General features: G+C 42.6%; 1 protein-coding gene across 4 annotated transcripts in view; it reads right to left on the bottom strand.

Moving 5' to 3' along the window:
• LOC306795795 (DENN domain-containing protein 5B-like) overlaps positions 1–19,627 on the bottom strand; it is an 80,197-nt gene that overhangs the window by 8,556 nt on the left and 52,014 nt on the right. For 2 of the 4 annotated variants that reach the window (XM_079294428.1, XM_079294427.1), the window contains 11 exons: positions 12,865–13,015; positions 11,718–11,808; positions 11,247–11,357; positions 10,177–10,308; positions 8,527–8,679; positions 7,657–7,732; positions 7,478–7,559; positions 5,309–5,437; positions 3,818–3,939; positions 3,035–3,180; positions 29–147 (listed from right to left, as the gene is read on the bottom strand). In XM_079294428.1, coding sequence (XP_079150554.1) covers positions 29–147; positions 3,035–3,180; positions 3,818–3,939; positions 5,309–5,437; positions 7,478–7,559; positions 7,657–7,732; positions 8,527–8,679; positions 10,177–10,308; positions 11,247–11,357; positions 11,718–11,808; positions 12,865–13,015 — 1,312 coding nt within the window. The remainder of the gene's footprint in view (positions 1–28; positions 148–3,034; positions 3,181–3,817; positions 3,940–5,308; positions 5,438–7,477; positions 7,560–7,656; positions 7,733–8,526; positions 8,680–10,176; positions 10,309–11,246; positions 11,358–11,717; positions 11,809–12,864; positions 13,016–19,627) is intronic. The other 2 variants (XM_079294430.1, XM_079294429.1) reach the window with 1 other exon arrangement.

The raw sequence follows: 19,627 nt of genomic DNA on the forward strand, positions 1-19,627 counted from the left end.
AGCCGACAACACACAGCACTCCACTCACTTGTATGTGTGTCCTGTGATCTCGTTGCGCACCATAACACAGTCCACCAGCCATTTAGCCAGCAGGCCGGCGTTATCGTGTCCCAGCTGCACCGTGGTCAGCTTCCCCAGGTTCTGACACTAAACACAGGGAGGACAAAACCGAATAAGTCTAACACTGCAACATCAAACCCTACTATATATACACTATCAGTGTACAATCAACTGATGTACAAAGTAGGGGTGGGGGGAAAAAATCGATACAGCATAGTGTCGCGATATTTTGCGTGCCGATATATCGATACATGGACGCCAAGTGTCGGTTTTATTTTATAAACTATAAAAAAAAAAAAATCTTTTTTAGAAAAATCAAATCAATTGCTTTTTCAGTCCACTAGATGGTGCTGGGTTGTTTTCTGGTGAGGTCAGCAAAGGTCCTGGGTCAGCGTGATTGGTCAAAACAAAGAGCGACATCTGGCTAAACCTGCCAACAGCAGCCGGCTCATGGGGAGAGTGCAGCGCATAACTGTCACAAGTTATACTGAGTTATATAACTCTAATATCCTACTTATACAAGTTATAGTTATAGGTCATATATTTCCACACGTTTGCATTTAGTTAAGTTGGACTATGTAGTGATACAAACAGTTCAGTTTGTCAGGTTCATGCAACATTTATGACATTGTTGGTCAGTCTGTCTGCTTGACAATCATATTCTGCTGCAATAAAAATGATTGAAGTGAGATGAACAGACTGAAAACTTTATCTGATTAGATAAAACATGTTGACACAGTTTTACTTTGGGGACATCATTTGAAGTTGAAAAAAGTAGTAAATCGCAATATAGGCCTATGTTATCACAATACTCAGAATATCGCAGTATCGTGATAATATCGCAGTATCGTGATAATATCGCAGTATCGTGATAATATCGTATCGCGAGATCTCTGGCGATTCCCACCCCGAGTACAAAGGACTGATATTACTGCTGCTGTTTTTACTATCTGACAATATGTCACTATCTTTAACAAAATCAAAGCAATTTTTATAGCGTCGTTCGGTGTTTCACTGTGGGAATCACCTCGGCGTGAAACAGGGAGCTTACGGTGTGCACCTTCAATGAAACGACATACCAAAGGATGTTGACCCACGGGCTTCTCCCCAAAGCCTAAATAAACTTTAACAGTAGAAAAGGCCTTACCCTTATCTACCAATTCTTGCAAGAAACACAGCAGGTCAACCACTGAACACTGAAAACGAATGGTGTGCCTCAGCTGGCACCACTCCTCAAAAACCTACCATTTACCACTGTAAAGAGAGCGAGTGGAGGCGGCCCTCACACTCTGAATGGTGTCAATGACCCGTGCAGGCAGGCCTGCCGTTCAGGTTCCACCTCTCACGGGCCAAGCCCAGAGCACTACCCGGTCTGTGAACCTTAGAGTAGAAAATCCAAGCTAGCCTAGATGAGCTGAGGGAGCTATAGTTTCTTCACGGGAAGAAAGCGAGAATGATTTGCAAGGAGGCGGTCTACTGTGGTAATATGAAGGGGCGGAGCTATAGCACAGTTCGACCTGTCTGACAGTGGTCACACCGAGGCGATTCCCATAGTGAAACACTGAACGTCAGAAAAAGAACCGGGGATTACGTTAAATTACCCAAAATTACTACAAGGAACTTTCATTTTGTGTTGATTTTGGCGGCCCCTGTGGACGAAAGTGGTAGTGTTTCCGAACCCAAGAATCCCTTTAGAGAACCTCTCATTTTACTGGAGCCGGGTCTGCCTCACTCAGTCCTGGTTCTAGTAATCCCGTGCCTCTCTTACCTCCCATCTTTCAGACAGTAAAATATAATGTTATTAATATTTCGTCACAATTTTGTACATGTTTCTTTATCTCATTTCCCTGATTAATTCATGGACTCTGGAAATGAGAATTAGCTGAATAAAATCCTTAATCCTTTTCGAGGATACTATCCCAGAATGCACTGAGCTGAATTTCCACACTGAGCAACTCTTAACATTTAGCTGTATGAAACATTTATCTTTCAATCCATAAAATATAATACAGAGAAAATTCATGGCTGAGATTGTAGCAAAATAAAATTTGGTGTTCTACTCTGGAAACATGTTCTAGCAGGATATCAGACCAACTATAACCCAATCCAAAGTTAACATGACAACACAGGCTACAGGGGAATCAGGCGACAGGACAGATGGAGGTAATGGGAGTTGGATGAAAGGTGGAGCAGGGGCTTCTTCTGACCTTGAACAAGGTGGAGATGTGTGTGTGAGGCCTGAAAGCAGACTGAGGGAGATGAAAACACTTGTTAACACAAAACGGATGGACAATCAAAGCGGTGGTGTGGCAATCTCACAACCAAAAACAAGAACATCAACCATCATGCGGACTGAACGAAAACATTACTTGTGGCAACATGCGCCCGAACACAGATGCAAGGTGAGGAGGAAGTGATCCATGTCTCTTTGGGAGGTGGGCTGAATTTACCAACAGTAGACTACTTTAATCTTCTCAGCACTCCAATTAATGTCCTCATCAGAACAACAGTCGACTGACCTCTCTAAACGAACAGAGATTTCTTTCAGGACAGCCATTGTTTTTTTTTTATAATTTAGGGTAATCACAACAACTCACCAGCAGTGTATATTGTTATATTTATATTGTATTGTTGTTGGATTTTTGTGGAAGGGCATTATTATTTCATATATTGAATAGTTATTATAAATTATTATTTATAATGTGTGTGTACATTCATATTTTAAAAAATTCAAGAACATCCCCAAAAAAGCATGGTTTTTCCTGGCACTTTAATGAACAAGTAGAACTAGCAGTAGTTCCTTTGATGTATGCGCTGCTAGCATGCAGAGTGTGACGGTGTCACAGAGGGGCGGTGCTACAGTGATAAAGCGTAAAGCTGAACATCATGCCCGACACACAGAAAGCCTGGACATCACCCAAACTGTGCTCGGAGTGTGCTCAGCTTGTGAGAGGTCAAAGGTCACACCACTCACGTCAAAGGTCATTTCCAGGACGTTCTTCGGGATCTGCATGATGCCCGAGTCTCCCAGCTCTCCGGACACGCACACCCAGGGGTTGGAGGTGGTCATGGCGTTGCTCAACTTCTTGATGGGGATGATGACGACTCGATACGGGATCACTGAGGGGGCAGAAACACCACGTCAGCGCCACAGCAGAGAAATAAACCATAACAAGCTAATTAGACTCAATGTAGGTAGATTGAGTTGATTTAACAATGAAATCACAGATTTAGGGCGAACACACTGTAGCAGAAAGGAAACGGAGGACTTTAAAGCATGGCCTGTGGCTGCAGACATGCACACTCTGCATGTACAGTGTGTTCATCTATCTGAATGGGATCAGCTGGTCTGTAAGCTGAATAATACATTGTGATTTAAAACTTGATTAAACCGTACATTCATCCTCATGGTTTATTCATACTAATAGCTCAGCCAGTCATTGATCCACATGAATCCATCGAGCAGCTGCAGTTAACCAAATAACTCAGGAGTCAGTGAGGATACTTTCCATATTTTAAAAAGCTACTGTATTGGAAAAATACAGAACAAAACACATTACAGTGCAAAACTCTATCGTCTATTTCTTTAGGGTCCAATCAGAATGCTCCACACTGTCTTATTCTAACCAATCATGGTGTTCCAGCAAGCAGACGTGGTGTTGTACTAATGTTTGAATCGGAGCTGAGGTTTGGATGTTAAGGTGGAAGCTTAACTCTGATTAGATAGGGGTCGGAGGTCATGCAAGGCAGAACTCACTAATGGTAGTGAAGACGCTGGTGAAGCAGAAGTAGTCGACGGTGTTGAGGGAGAGCAGGTGGAAGAGGAACTGCTCCTTCTCTTCCTCACTGCGCAGGAAGGCGTAGCGCTTGTACAGCTTCCTGTAGGACACCACACAGCCAGCTTAGGTTCACTTTAGAATATCATCATCTGCTGTTCAAACTCCGCCCCTTTTCTTTACTGTTTGAAGAACTTGTCTCAGTCTTGAGTTTGGATAGTTTTTCATGTTGGGTCAGCTGCTGGTAATGGACAGCCATGTATCAGTAAGTAAACCAGAGAGAAATGTCTTTTCTTGGTGGTTTTTTTTCATTCAAATTATATTAAGATCATTTCTGTGTATATTGTGTAAAACTGCAAACATTTTTCAAGGTATTCTTCATTTTTCATTGAGATTATGAGGACAGTGCTGCAGTACCAACATAAGGCTGGACTTATACTTCAAACTAAAGTACTTAGTTTTGTTCATCAGGCATGATTTATGTAAGAAAGGGAACAATTGATCCAGGGTGGTCAGCTGGAGTATCTTTTCCACTTTTTTGAATTTGAAGATTCTGAATTGGATAACAGCACTTCATTCATAAATAATATGACATTTCTCTAATAATTTGGTGGCTTGTAGACGAAGCATCTAATGCATGTATTAATATCACTTTCTCCTGTCATTACTCATTAGGCAGAGCAGGACATGCACAGCATTTGGAACCAATTTGGGCTGAAGTGTCTTGCCCAAGGACACATCGACATGGACTAGCAGAGCTGAGGATCGAACCGCCGATCTGACTGAAGGAGGTAGCCCCGCCCTAAAGCATCCCCTCCTTTATGGTCTGTTTGACTCTAAATGGACCATAATTCACGAACTGAACATCATGCTGTGTTGAAGAAGACTTGAAACTAGAGATTGAGACATAAACTCATGTTTACAATGTTTACTGAGGGAATAAATCAAGTGAGAAGTAGAGTCATTTTCTCATCGACTTCTTTTTGCAACCGGAGTAGTCGCCCCCTGCTGGTTCAGTAGAGAGAATGCAATTTTGAGGCACTTCCGCATTGGCTTCACTTTTCAGACCCTGAGGCTACGTCCACTCTTTAATACAGTCTATGGACGGCACACTTGAAAGCTTATTTGGACAAGCCAAATAATGGTGAGGTTTATGCTTTATCTGAAGTATTTTCAAACAATAACTTTCACTTTCACAAGAGAAAAGACTTATTAAAACGTGTCTGGTCCGATGAAGAGCAACCGTCTCCCACGAGGGGGAGGAGAAAGAGATAAATGTCTTCACACATTTGATATAAATTTATTTTGTTTTGATTCGCAGATTGGTGTGATTGGTTTACAATAACTCATCTTTTGGGACATGCAATGATATTAGAACGGCTGCATCTCAGAACACGGAAATCAATCTCACCCTCACCAAAAGCACAGAGCAAGTGTGTGTGTGTGAGAGAGTTGATCACATGTGTGCTCACTTGGTTAAGGCGTGTCGGGACAGCAGCTGTTTAAGGTGTTGAGAGAGCAGCTTCTTCTCCAGAGACAGGCGGATCCAGGCCCTCGCTCGTCCCACGTCTGTCTTTATCTCGGACATGCTCTGGATATGCCTGAGGAGACCGACAATGGAGGGACAGAAGACAGATGGATGAAGGCTCGTAAAAACGGGCACACCGCCATACAAGTCCACCCTCATCACCCTGATGATCAGTGACTCTTAGTAATAAACGAGTGTAATTTAACATGAACCTGCTGGTTTCAGCCTTTACTTCAGTCTGAAGAGGAGAGTCAGACTGTTCTTTACTTTTTGCAGTATTAATACTTACAATAGTCATGTTATGCAATATTACAATTCTGTTTGTATAATTCTACCACTGCTACTCCTGTCTACTGCATATACAGAACTTATTGTATGTCCTGTTGTAAACTTGCTCTTCTTGGCTTCTACATTTATTTAGTTCACGTAGATCTTTGTTTCTTTGTTCCATAAACAAACATCTACGTGAAAAGTAGTTTGCAAAGTAGCCAGGCTCTAGTCTACACCATAACCATGAGAATCCCATTTTGAACTAGAAACCCTGATTTTGAACTCTGTAAACAAAATGAACTTGACATGATTCTTAAATCTCCCAGAATGCCTCTCAACAACACCTAGGGAAACAGGGTTTATCTGTGCTACGTATCAAAGAACCCCAGAGACAGCATTAGGCAGTTCAGCATTTTCTTTTCAGCATAGTGGTCACAGTTACAGAATTACAACCAGTGAAGAAGAAATAGATGTGAAACTATTTTCGGAGTATCACAAACACCCCAAAATGACTCTTTGTATTGTCAAAATGTTGTATATATTAGGTCTTAATACTCAAACAACAGTTCTTAGTTAAAATAATACAAGTTGTGGGCATGTTGCTTCAGCTTCTGGTATCATGTTGCTCAGCATGGCCTAATGTAAACTCTTTATTGGCCCTGAAAACACAAAAGCCTCAGGAAACCTGAAAAACAGTCAACAACTGTCTTTGGGGTGCCATCTTGGAACACTAGGGTTGTAACAATACGCGTATTCGTATTGAACTGTTCGGTACGAGGCTCACAGTTCGGTACGCATGATGAACCGAATACGTTTGAATAAAAAAAATAATTATTTTTTTAAACCTTTATTTAACCAGGTAGTCCCATTGAGATTACAAGATGTAAGCAAGATGTAAGTAACAATACAAGATGTAAGCAAGATGTAAGTAACAATACAAGATGTAAACAAGATGTAAGTAACAATACTACATAACATTAAGGAGCAGTTTTTGTTTTTTATGCTTATGTGTTGCTAAGAAGACACCCCAGAAGATGGGTCACTCAGGTATAGTTCCATCATTGTTCAAAGTCAAAGAATAACTTCATGATGTTAGTTGTAATGAATAAATATATTTTAAAATCAAGTACATTTCTCTGGCATTTATAGTTTTCTACTGTACCGAAACGTACCGAACCGTGGCTCCACTGTATCGTACCCAACCCAACCGTGCATTTTGTGAACCGTTACACCCCTATGGAACATCGTATCCAGTTCTTCATTACATACATGTAATATGTGAGGATGGTGGCGTATTGGAGATGGAATGGTAAAAGCAAGAAGGTAGCCAATAATGTAATCTTCTCAATGTATCTGTTAACTGTTTGGTCTGTCAAATATCAGAGGTAAAAAGTGTTCAAATGTCTTGTTTTGTCCGACTCAACAATCAAAAAACACAAACATGTATATTTTACTACCACAGAAAACAAAGACTAGCAACGAATCGACACATCTGACAAATGGAGAATGTCTATAATTAGAGAATGTCTAAATTAAAAGATGAATGGAAATAGTTGACAATCATTTCTGGAATTGACTAAATGGTCAGTGCAAAGATGCAGCTTTAGAAAGAAGAGCTTGTTCTCTGATTCTGAGCGGTTTATGTTTTCACATGGGTATTTCTGAAATACTGCAAGTAGAAGACAATTATGAACTATGTTTCTGTAATTGTCCATAAAATGAACCTTTAAATTGTATTGAACCCAGAATGGACTACTGTCTGTAGTTAACCAGCAGTGTGCTACTGAGGCTGTTTCTGCAGGCCAGTGTCCTCCTGCCATCGCTAGAGGACAGCAGCACGTACCTCATATCCTGTATGAGGGACACGCGTAGAGACGGCATTGCTACGGAACAGTCGGACTTCCTCCTCTCAGGAACATTTGACACTGTTGAAGAACAATACAAGATATAATGGCTTTGTTAAAATCAGAGATGTGTTTTAGGTAATGTAGGACAGACAGTTTGTGTGAGTGTCTGTGTGACCTGGTGACTGCTGCTGCTCCAGCTTCTCCTCTCGGGCCTGGTAGTGCAGCAGGTGGGACCACAGGGCCGACTTCCCCTGAGAGGTCAGAGAACCAGAATCAAGGCACACGTATAGACAGCTAATGCATTCACTGATGAAGAGGAAGATTATACACACAGAAAGAGGATTTTTCAGTCAATAACCCCTTAGCCTCAATATCCAATATGATCATACAAACCTGATTAACCACAGGGTGTTTATACTGACAGCATGGGTGGCTGTGTGTGCCATCAGATTGTGTTTATTATAACTCTGTTTAGAAGTAGGGTTGTATGAGGTACTTCTCCACTGTCAGTGTATTACCTACAGTAGATGGGGTTTGGAGAAACAGACAGGAGAACCAGCATGGGATCAAAGTAATGTAATGCTGTGGATGTATTTTAGACAGATAAAACAAATCTATGTCAGTTTAAGTGTACGCTATATTTAGAATATTGTCATCGCTATACCTTGCTGTCAGACAGCCCTTTCTGACGGGGAACTGAAGCCGTTATCTATGCTCTCTTCAAAAGGCACCAGACTCCATTGGTAAAAACAGCAATTTTACCTCACAGAACACAAGAGTTGCTGGACTCCCGCTGCCTCGATCGGTTAGTTCGCTTGTGTTATTCTGTGACTTTCGTGAATCTGAACTAATTAATAACACAAACAAACTAACCGATCGAGGCGGTGGTAGACCATACTCAGGGTTAACTCCCGTGCTGGTACTCCTGTCTGTGTCTCCAAACCCAACCTACTGTAGGTAATACGCTAACTACAGATATGCACCTCATACATCCCCACTTCTAAATATCCAAACTATCCCTTTCAGTGTATGTGTGTGTGCTGACCTGTTTGACCTGCAGCCCGTGGCTCCAGATCCTCTCCAGCAGGTCACACAGGCTGGCGATCAGAGTGTTTTCCTCCAGTCCAGTGATGTTGACATCACCGTGGCCCAGCTCTACCGCCTCCTGGCCCATCTTCTCCACCAGCATACGCTTGGTCTGAACACGCACGCGCACACGCACACGCACACGCACACACACACACACACACACACACACACACACACACACACACACACACACACACACACACACACAGCTTAAAGTAGGGGTGTCAAACTCATTTTCACTCTGGGGCCACATCAGCATCACGGTCGCCCTCAAAGGGCCGGTTGTAAATGTAACTACTCCTAACATATTTAGTTTAGTTTCCCGGGATATCTGTGACTTCCACAACACCTACTAAGCAGAAATAGAGGTTATTTTTTCCATGGTTAATGGCGGACAGTTGAACGGCTTTCAGGGCAATAAGCCACGCCCCCTCTCCGGCGTGTCCAGTGCGAATGAACACAAATAGCCCCCGGCGAGACCGGCGGCGCGAATGGCTCAACTCAACTTTTTTTTTACACTCAAACATCTCCGCGACCGCGAGTGGCGTAATAATCGCGCGACACAACAAATCGACAATGAAATTCGTTGCCAACTCTTTTAATAATCGATTTTCATCGATTTTATCGATTCGTTGTTGCAGCCCTACAGACAATTGGAACAACAGCTTACTTGATGACATCACCACCTCAGCTGGTCTCATGAGTTTAATCCATTTTTTTCTGTAAAGTATTTTTACAATCAAACTAAATATGACAACCCTGCTGTTTTCGTTTTCATTTAATGTCGGCACACAGACAACATGCTATCTCATCACTTCGACTTTCTATCTCATAATTTCGACCATGGGGATATTTTTATTTTCACATCTAACTTTTAATTTTTGTAAAAAAAAATACTTTTTTTTTTTCTTCTTTTTTTTTTGCTGGTCAATCATTCTGATTCAAACTCGATGATAACCTCACAAGAGCGAGGCGGCCACAGATTTTAGAGCCAGGCTCTCCACCGACTGCTTGAGCCAAAGCACAATGGGAAACGCATGGCTCTCGCCCGATCAGAAAGCTGATTGGCTCTGAGATTGTTGGCTATTAGTCTCATGTTGTGTAAGAAAGGTTAATCTAAAAACCTATCTTGTGTGGTCGATAATAATAAAGCTTATTTATATTTAACACATATCACGATGAGCAGCAAAGTGTTTTACAGGCAGACATAAAAACAACAAAGGATAGCATACAATGCAGAAACACGCACATTTCCACATAAATATATATTTACAAACACACATGAATCCTAACGAGGTCTGTAAACTACAAGTAGCCTTCACATCAGATCTAACAGGAAGTGACTTTGACTTCCTTTTTATTCTTTGAAGACGGCAGTTTTTTGTCAACGCCCCCTGCTGCTGCCACCTACTCGCCAGGCGAGAAGCAGTTCTCGAACAAGCCTTATACCTTTGTCTCTCCCATCATGCATCATTCATGAGGGATGATTCCCCTCAAAGCTTTGGGTTTGTGACTGTGTGTGTGAGTAAGTAAAGGTCTCAGGAGGTCACTAATACATCACAGGTTGTCTCTAAGTGCAGGGACATGCTGTTGTCGTATGTTTCACCTTCATGCGACACTCCTTGAGCAGCCCCTCCACAAACTTCCAGTTGGTCTGGGCGATGACGGCAGGAGACAGATCAGACAGTTTGGGCTGCCGGAGGTTCTTCCCCAGGCTGCGGGCCTCCTGCATGTATTTCTGGAGATCAAACGGAACTGGTTAGTGAGCTCTGGAGAAAAATGCTTTATCTATAGCGCAGACACGAAAAGGTCCATCAGACAAACATCAATCAGCTGTTTTTCAAGTGACAAGATGTGAAAATCCAACTCAAAGAATTGGTGCGAGTTAAGAGGAAAGGGTGTGACACAGGAGAGGAGTGAAAGCCGGGGCGTCCTTTAAGAAGGAGTGGGAGTGTTGGGGGGTTTGGTGAGTTGACTTCCCACTGAAGCCAAAACTGAAGTAGCAGATATTTTCCACAATGTTCCATAGCTCAGAGTGCTTCCTCAACATAAGAACTTTCCAACTGCTCTTTCCTTGGTTCATTTTTGTTTTTTTTCAGCTCAGAAAACTTCTGAGGGTCTGGTCTGGCCTGGTGTGATTTTAGGCTGCAATAATGATTAATTAAATATGGATTTTTTTGTCCGAACCGGATTAGGCCTGACCCGATAAATAGCTGTTTGATGCTATATTAATGCTCTGAATATCAAATTGAATACCTTTAAAGTTATAATATTAATATATAAAATTATATAAAAGTTATTGTCATAAAATTAAACCCTACTTTTGATAATGTCTTTATGTTAGACATATTTTCTGCAGTAGCAATTCTATGTATTTACTTTCACTAGTCGTAGTTTTTATTGGTAGTGGCGGAGTCCGCCATTGGACTCAGGTGGACTCAGGTTGCTGACCTGAGCACTAGGCATTGACCGGAAAACAATGCATCCATATAATCCAGAACAATTTCATCTCATTGATATCGCCCGTGACTGTTTGCAGTTCACCGTCAGTACACCACATCAGAGCTGGATTAAACTGCTCCCCCCAACCACTGCTGCTTCAGTGAGTGTGAAGTCGGTATGGGGTGGAGGGGTCTGACAGAGGAAGTCCACAATACAGGCAGCTCCTCCACATACCAGGCAGGACGCAGAGGCTGATTTTTTAGGTGGTTTGATAGGCGGAGGGGACGCTTTGTCCCACTCCCAAAACGCCATGGAGTTCTGCAGGACCAGACAGACCTCCACCTGCTGAGGAGGAGGAGGAGGAGGAGGAGGAGGAGGAGGAGGAGGAGGAGGAGGAAGAAGGGTATGACCCGAACCCCCGGACCGACAGGAACAGGACACACAAAAAGACAGGAGAGGACAGGAACAAAAGAGCAGAATGGAGAGGACAACAGAAGGCAGCATGCACATGAAGTTTTCCAAAAAGGATGACAAAGAAAGCTCAAACAGAAACCAACAGAAATTCAGATGCAGAACGAAAACCAACAAAAATATGACGCCATGAGACAAACAGAAAATAACGACGTGCTTGTACGATACATAGCGTTAGAGAACAGAGGAGGCAACGGGGCAGGTTATGGGACGGTTGCGAGGAGGTTTTTCTACCTCTTTCAGGTCGTTGTCGAGGCCCAGATGCTCCGTTTGCTGTCTGTGACGGTCTTTCCTTCGCTGAGCTGTCGCCGTCCTGTGAGACCACCTGCAGTTCAAACAATGTGTCATTAGACCAGTTCCAAAAAGATTTCAAAGCCCTTCGAAATACAATTTATTAACACATTGCCATTCATTGATAGAGGTTATCAAATCATTGCTTTCTCCATGACCCTTCTGTTTGATGCACTTTAAAGAAGGAGTTCAACATTTTGGTGAAGAACAATACTCAATTTCGTTTTTTAAGAGAGATACGAGAAGACGAGTCAAAAAGCGTATGTCTTAATATTTAAGTACACAGCTGGAGTCAGGATGTGGTTAGCGTAGCTTAGCATAAAGGGGGAAACAGCAAGGCTGGCTCTGTTCAAAATGACACAAAAGCAGATCAGATTGAGGAAACTGCATTCCTGATCAATGTTTGACCAGGAGCCTTTGTTGCATGTCATTCCCCATTTCTCTCCCTCTTTTCTAGTCATCTCTCTACTCTCAACAGTCCATTATAGCAGCGGTCCCCAACCACTGGGCCGCGGACCGGTACCGGTCTGTGGGTCATTTGGTACCGGGCCGCACAGAAAGAATAAATAACTCGTGCTGGGCAACGATTACAATTTTTAATCGCGATTAATCGCATTGTTATGGCAAAGTTCAATAATGAATTCAAAAGTAGTGTATTGCGCACTTTCATTTTAAAAGTACTGCTATATGAACAAAAGGGCAATAACATTTGGTTTGTAAACACTTCAAACACATCAGGTTAACGCGCTATAAAATAATTATCGGCGTTAATGAATGAATGTGTCGACGCGATAATAACACGTTAACTTGCCCAGCACTATAAATAACTTATATTATTTGCGTTTTATTAGATCCTTTGTCAAAGCACACGTTCACTTCAAGTTATTTCCTTGCTTAACGATGCACTTAGTATTGTAGCTCTGACTGACTCAGTCTAAAATACAGCAAACAAAGTAAGATTTTTCACACCATTCCCGAGGCATGACGTGACGCAACAGTGTCAAAATCAGTCAGGTGTTGGTCTGACGTGCTGACTTCATCTGCCGCTTTAGTGTGATGATTTTAATCCCGATGTGAAATGTGGACTCACTTGTTACTGGTCGGCCCCGTGTTGAGCACGTCGACCTGCAGTTTGGGGAAGAATCCCTGCTCGTATTTGCCCTGACCGATCTTCATGTCCAGCAGGTGCGGGTGGATGGCGGTGTGGTCGATCTTCATCAGCCGCTGCTCGATGGCCTGAGCTGTAGGGGGAGACACAATTCAACGCTCACGCAAAGATCATAGTCACAGGGAGCACAACTGAATGTAGCTGGTGGAGGAGTCTAGTTACAGTCACGGCATTGAAGGGAATTGGGGAATTGCCAAAAAGTGGACCGCAGTCCGGACCCAGACTGAGTGACGGTTCTATCGGGATCCGTGACCAATGTTTGACGAATTCATGAATAAAGAAAATAAATCTTCACTGAGTGTTGTTTTGTTTTTCTCTAATGGTCACTGATTTCATAAATCGCAGGTGCTGCTAATCCAGTTAATACGGTTAATAGCTTCACTCAATTGAGCCAATCAAATCGATTGTTTCCTGTGCATAGACAGTTGGCTAGAGCAGTGGTCCCCAACCACCGGGCCACGGACCGGTACCGGGCCGTAAGTCATTTGTTACCGGGCCGCACAGAAAAAATAAATAATTTATATAATTTCTGTTGTATTGCTTATTAGAGTCTGAAAGATGTTTTATTTTGAAAAACGACCGGATTCTCTTGTGCTGCTTAACATCCGCCTGTGCCTCGTGACACGTAAAGACGTCTCGGTCACGTGATGCGTCATTCCAAAACTAAGCCCGCAAACCAGCGAAAATGAGTAAAGAACAAACATCTTTGGAGAGCTTCTTTGCAAAGGGGAAAAGGCCAACTGAGGAGACAGAAGAGGAGCCTTCGACCTCCAAGAAGAAAAAGAAGGCTTCATTTAACAGACAATACCAGGAGTCCTACTTAAAATTTGGATTTATCGCCACAGGTGAGTCTCACTCGCCAAGCCCGCTCTGCGTAATACGTGGCGACAAGCTAGCAAACGAGGCGATGAAGCCTTCAAAACTGCTTCGGCACATGGAGACCAAGCACCCTGAATTAAAAAACAAGCCTTTGGATTTTTTTGAAAGAAAAAAACGTGAGCAAGAAAGACAGAAGCAATTGCTGAGGGCCACCACTTCAGTAAATGCAAGTGCACTGAGAGCATCATACTTAGTGGCTAACCGCATTGCTAAGGCTAAAACACCTTTTACTATTGGTGAAGAGCTGATCCTGCCCGCCGCCAAGGATATTTGCCGTGAACTTTTAGGAGAGGCTGCAGTTAAAAAGGGAGAGACAGCGAGATCCTTCTTGTGGCACTGGCACCTCTGCGTCACTCAGCGTCAGTCTGTGGCACGCAGCGTCACACAGCGTCCCTCTCTGTCACTCAGCGTCCCTCTCTGTCACTCAGCGTCCCTCTCTGTCAGTTCAGCGGAAAGATTCAGCTGTGGCACGCGAGCATAGTTCGGCAATTGTCAAGAAGCTGCGGAGCTGAGGGGGCGGAGCCACATTTCCTGAGACATTTCCTGAGAACACCCGTTGTTGTTACGACAGATCAGCTTCCATAAATCAGTTTTATGATTTTAGTTGAGTCACAGGAGCCCCCTGTTCTCTGTATGCATCCTTAGAGTAAGTACGTTGTACTTTTTTGTTTCTCATTCATTTTATTTCAGTATGATTTAGCTGGTTTTGCAACAAAATGGAACATAATACACTTTCCAAATTATTACTTTTATAGTCACTTACAACAATCGGCTACAATAATGAAAATAAATCATCCGTTTTAGAATCATTTAAAAGTATATATTAAAATTAAGACATAAAATGTCCAATCCAAAAATACATGTTTGAAAATATCTTCACTCTTCCTCTGCTTATATGTATATGTATGTCAGTAGGACATATGTTAACTGTTAACAGTTTACAGCATACTTAAATAAATATAAATAAATACAAAACACACGCACACTTTGTACACACACTGCAGCAATTCTTTTGCAGGAATATGAGCATATTTTCCCCCTCTGGCGAAATACAACACGTCTCATGCCTTATTTTATTTTACCAGTTGGTGGCGGTAATGCGCCAATGTTTATCTGCTTTTTATATGTTGTGCTATATATTGTGATGACTTCCATAACAGTTCAACTACGTTTATTTAACACAAGTAGGAAATGGCATTTAACACATGTAGCGTCCAAATCTTTAGCTGTAAGTAAACCTTTAGTTGACGCGTGTTTCTTGTCTTTTGCACATATCTCACACCGACGCCGCTCGTAGATGAAAAGCAATACGTGTTTTATTGATCCATTTCCTTCGTACAAGTCAGTCAATCAACTTCCTTTCTCCTAAAAGTATGCTGATTACTTCGACCTACTATACGTATCCACAGGTTATCCACGTAGATCGTTCCCTTTAACACGTTTTATAACACGATCCCAAACACGTATTGCTTTTCATCTACGAGCGGCGTGATTCAGTTCCGAGAAAGAAAAGAAAATTACGTTCAATATAGGATCACAAAATATTAAAAACGTGGCAGGAAATTGCTGATATTATGAATGTATAACACGTTAATCTCATCACTGCACTCTATTATTAAACAGCCTCCAGTGGACCTTGCTTCAGTTACCATAGTAACACAATCAGTGATACATTTTCAAAATAGTAAGACTTCTGACAGTCTGCCTCCACCTACAGCTCCAGAGATCAATCTTAGCGGTCACAAGACAGTTAACATGACAGCAACGAAGAAAGGAGAACACATTCATCTTGTTTTTGCTCTTGTCTTGTGAGATTCGGAATTGTTTGAATATTCTAGAGTCAAACTTTCTATATCTCAATGCCAATACAACTGAATAAATTGAATTTGGACCACAGTATTTGACCAACATTATATCTTCTCATCTTGGCCTTTAACTTCTTCTGTTTCACCAGTCAATTCAGGATTTAAGTGTGACAATTAAATCAATGACTCAGGTAAATTAGGCTTAGTGTTTGAAAAGAATGAACCAAACATCTCTCTATATTTTTCAATTGTCATTATTTATTGCTTCATGAAGTACACATGCTCACTTTTCTATTACATACAAATAACAAGTAAATACATGATGTATACAACTTGGTTGCAAATTAACCATCAACATCAAATATCTGTCACCCTGCGTCACGCTCTGTCACTCTGCATCACGCTCGGTCACCCTGCGTCCCGCTCGGTCACCCTGCGTCCCGCTCGGTCACCCTGCGTCCCGCTCGGTCACCCTGCGTCCCGCTCGGTCACCCTGCGTCCCGCTCGGTCACCCTGCGTCCCGCTCCGTCACCTTGCTTCAAGCTCCGTCACACTGCTTCACGCTCTGTCACTCTGCGTAACCCTCTGTCTTCCTGCGCAGATTGAAATACTTTTTTTACACTACCCTGATGACTCCGTCCTGGCAGCAGGACTGGGTCCTCCGCTCCTCACTCATAGTATTATTACAACGGGGTACGTAGCGCTGTCGCTCATGAGCACAACAACACAGGCACGGGAAAGCTTCTTCTTCTCCTCCCTTTTGGTGTACTGGCGGTTGGCAAACGAATTGGCGCATTACCGCCACCAACTGGTAAAATAAAATAAGGCATGAGACGTGTTGTATTTCGCCAGAGGGGGAAAATATGCTCATATTCCTGCAAAAGAATTGCTGCAGTGTGTGTACAAAGTGTGCGTGTGTTTTGTATTTATTTATATTTATTTAAGTATGCTGTAAACTGTTAACAGTTAACATATGTCCTACTGACATACATATACATATAAGCAGAGGAAGAGTGAAGATATTTTCAAACATGTATTTTTGGATTGGACATTTTATGTCTTAATTTTAATATATACTTTTAAATGATTCTAAAACGGATGATTTATTTTCATTATTGTAGCCGATTGTTGTAAGTGACTATAAAAGTAATAATTTGGAAAGTGTATTATGTTCCATTTTGTTGCAAAACCAGCTAAATCATACTGAAATAAAATGAATGAGAAACAAAAAAGTACAACGTACTTACTCTAAGGATGCATACAGAGAACAGGGGGCTCCTGTGACTCAACTAAAATCATAAAACTGATTTATGGAAGCTGATCTGTCGTAACAACAACGGGTGTTCTCAGGAAATGTCTCAGGAAATGTGGCTCCGCCCCCTCAGCTCCGCAGCTTCTTGACAATTGCCGAACTATGCTCGCGTGCCACAGCTGAATCTTTCCGCTGAACTGACAGAGAGGGACGCTGAGTGACAGAGAGGGACGCTGAGTGACAGAGACGGACGCTGAGTGACAGAGAGGGACGCTGTGTGACGCTGCGTGCCACAGACTGACGCGTGCCACAAGAAGGATCTCGGCCCTGCTGTAAAAAGGTGGCACAGGTGCCTCTTTCTGCTACCACCGTCACCAGGCGAATCGAGGACATCGCAGAGGACATTGAGACGCAGCTGTTAGAGAGGATTAAAAAGTCACCGTGGTACGCAATCCAGGTTGATGAGTCTACTGATATTGACAACAAGGCAATATTACTCGTTTATGTGCGATATCTTTATGAGGAGGATGTGCATGAGGATATGTTTTGTGCACTGTTATTGCCAACCAACACCACAGCGGCAGAACTATTCAAGTCTCTGAATGACTACATATCGGGAAAACTGAACTGGTCCTTTTGCGTCGGCGTGTGCACGGATGGAGCTGCTGCCATGACTGGACGGCTGTCTGGATTAACCACTCGGATTAAGGAGGTTGCACCTGAATGTGAGTCTACGCACTGTGTCATTCACAGGGAAATGCTGGCTAGCCGCAAAATGTCACCTGAACTTCATGGTGTATTTAATGATGTTGTTAAAGTTATTAACCACGTCAAAGCACACGCACTCAACTCCCGTCTGTTCGAGCAGCTTTGTGAGGAGATGGGTGCAGAGCACAGGCGCCTTCTCTTACACACAGAAATAAGATGGCTATCCAGAGGAAAATCACTCGCCAGAGTGTTTGAGTTACGAGAGCCGCTGCAGAGATTTCTCTCAGAAAAAAAGTCGCCACTGGCAGCTCATTTCAGTGATGCGGACTGGGTCGCAAAACTCGCTTACCTGTGCGACATATTCAACCTGCTCAACGAACTTAATCTGTCACTTCAGGGGAAAATGACAACTGTGTTCAAGTTGGCAGATAAAGTAGCTGCATTCAAAGCCAAACTGGAATTATGGGGACGGCGAGTGGACAGAGGGATATTTGACATGTTTCAAACATTAGTGGGGATTTTGGAGGAGGACACTGCGCCTGAGCCAGCATTCTCCCAGCTGGTGCGCGACCACCTGTCTCTGCTTTTACAAGAGTTTCAGCGCTACTTCCCGACCACAAAAGACCCACGAACGGCGAGGGAATGGATCCGCGACCCATTTGTAAACAAACCGGGCGAATCCAGCATGTCCGTGCAACAAGAAGATCAGCTGCTGGAGATCGCAAATGACGGTGGCTTTAAACGTACATTTGAGACAACCACTCTGCCGATGTTCTGGATGAAAATCAAGGCAGAATATCCTGACATCGCCACAAAAGCACTGAAAACCTTGCTACCATTTCCAACATCCTATCTTTGTGAAGCGGGCTTTTCTGCAGTGACAACAACCAAGACAAAGTTACGGAACAGACTGGACATAAGGAACACACTTCGGGTGTCATTGTCTCCCATCACCCCTAGATGGGACCGGCTCGTTGCAGAGAAACAAGCCCAGGGCTCCCACTGATTCAGCGATATGGCGAGTTGTATTTTTCAGTTGTATTTTCAGTTTGTTTTTTTCATGCGGTCCGTGAAAATAATGGCTACATAAAACCGGTCCGTGGTGCAAAAAAGGTTGGGGACCCCTGGGCTAGAGGGAACATCTAGCCAACATCTGTGAGAGATGAAGCTACTGTCTGACTACAGACTCTTTTCTCTTTGGTTTAACCAAAGCAGCACAACACACCCCGACCGCGTTTGTGCCGATCTACAGCAACGCCAAGTCTGGTTCCAGGCTCACCAGTGAGCTACACGTGTGCATGAGAAATTACACGAACTCCATTCAAGCCAAGATGCGGTCACTTGATTTCACCCATTTCTCTCCCTAGGAAAGGAAAATGTAAGAAAAATAAAAAAAGATAAAAAGGGCGACTCATAGTTTTTTATATGCAAGTGCCATACAAGGTCAATGTGTCTGTATGTTACACCTTCGGAAATTAAAAATAAATATTGTTTAATCTCATATGGAAATGTACTTTGTTGATTGTATTTTGGGCTGTAAGACACAATTTAGACATGATGAGTGTCTGACCCTTTTCTTTGAATTTGAATGAAAAACCCCTGGTGTATACCTGTTTTTACACATCAGGGTCAGTTTCCTCTACTGATTTGAGATGGTGAGTCTTACCAGACTTTAAAAAGCACTTGTTTTAAGTCCTCTGTGGCTCTGGAGGAGCTTTGTCAAGTCTGAAATAATGCTAAACAGGAATATGAAAAGGAACAATTAGTATAAGTTTAGTGGTCATTTTACAGTCCATATAATCATAGAAAGTTGACGCAGAGAAAATCAAATGCATAATTCCATTTGTAGTAACTTGGGTCTTATTTAAGTCTCTTTTTTAAAATCAGTTACTGTGATGATGATATAATATTGTACTCAACAAACATAATTACTGAGATCAGAGAACACCGCAACATCGCTCAACCTTTCACATGGTAAAAACGATGAACCAAACTTGTTCCTGGTTCTCAGCAGATACAAGGAACGACGTCCAACAATTAC

This window comes from Melanostigma gelatinosum (assembly GCF_949748355.1).
Source record: "Melanostigma gelatinosum genome assembly, chromosome: 22".
In the NCBI taxonomy this organism is placed as follows: domain Eukaryota; kingdom Metazoa; phylum Chordata; class Actinopteri; order Perciformes; family Zoarcidae; genus Melanostigma; species Melanostigma gelatinosum.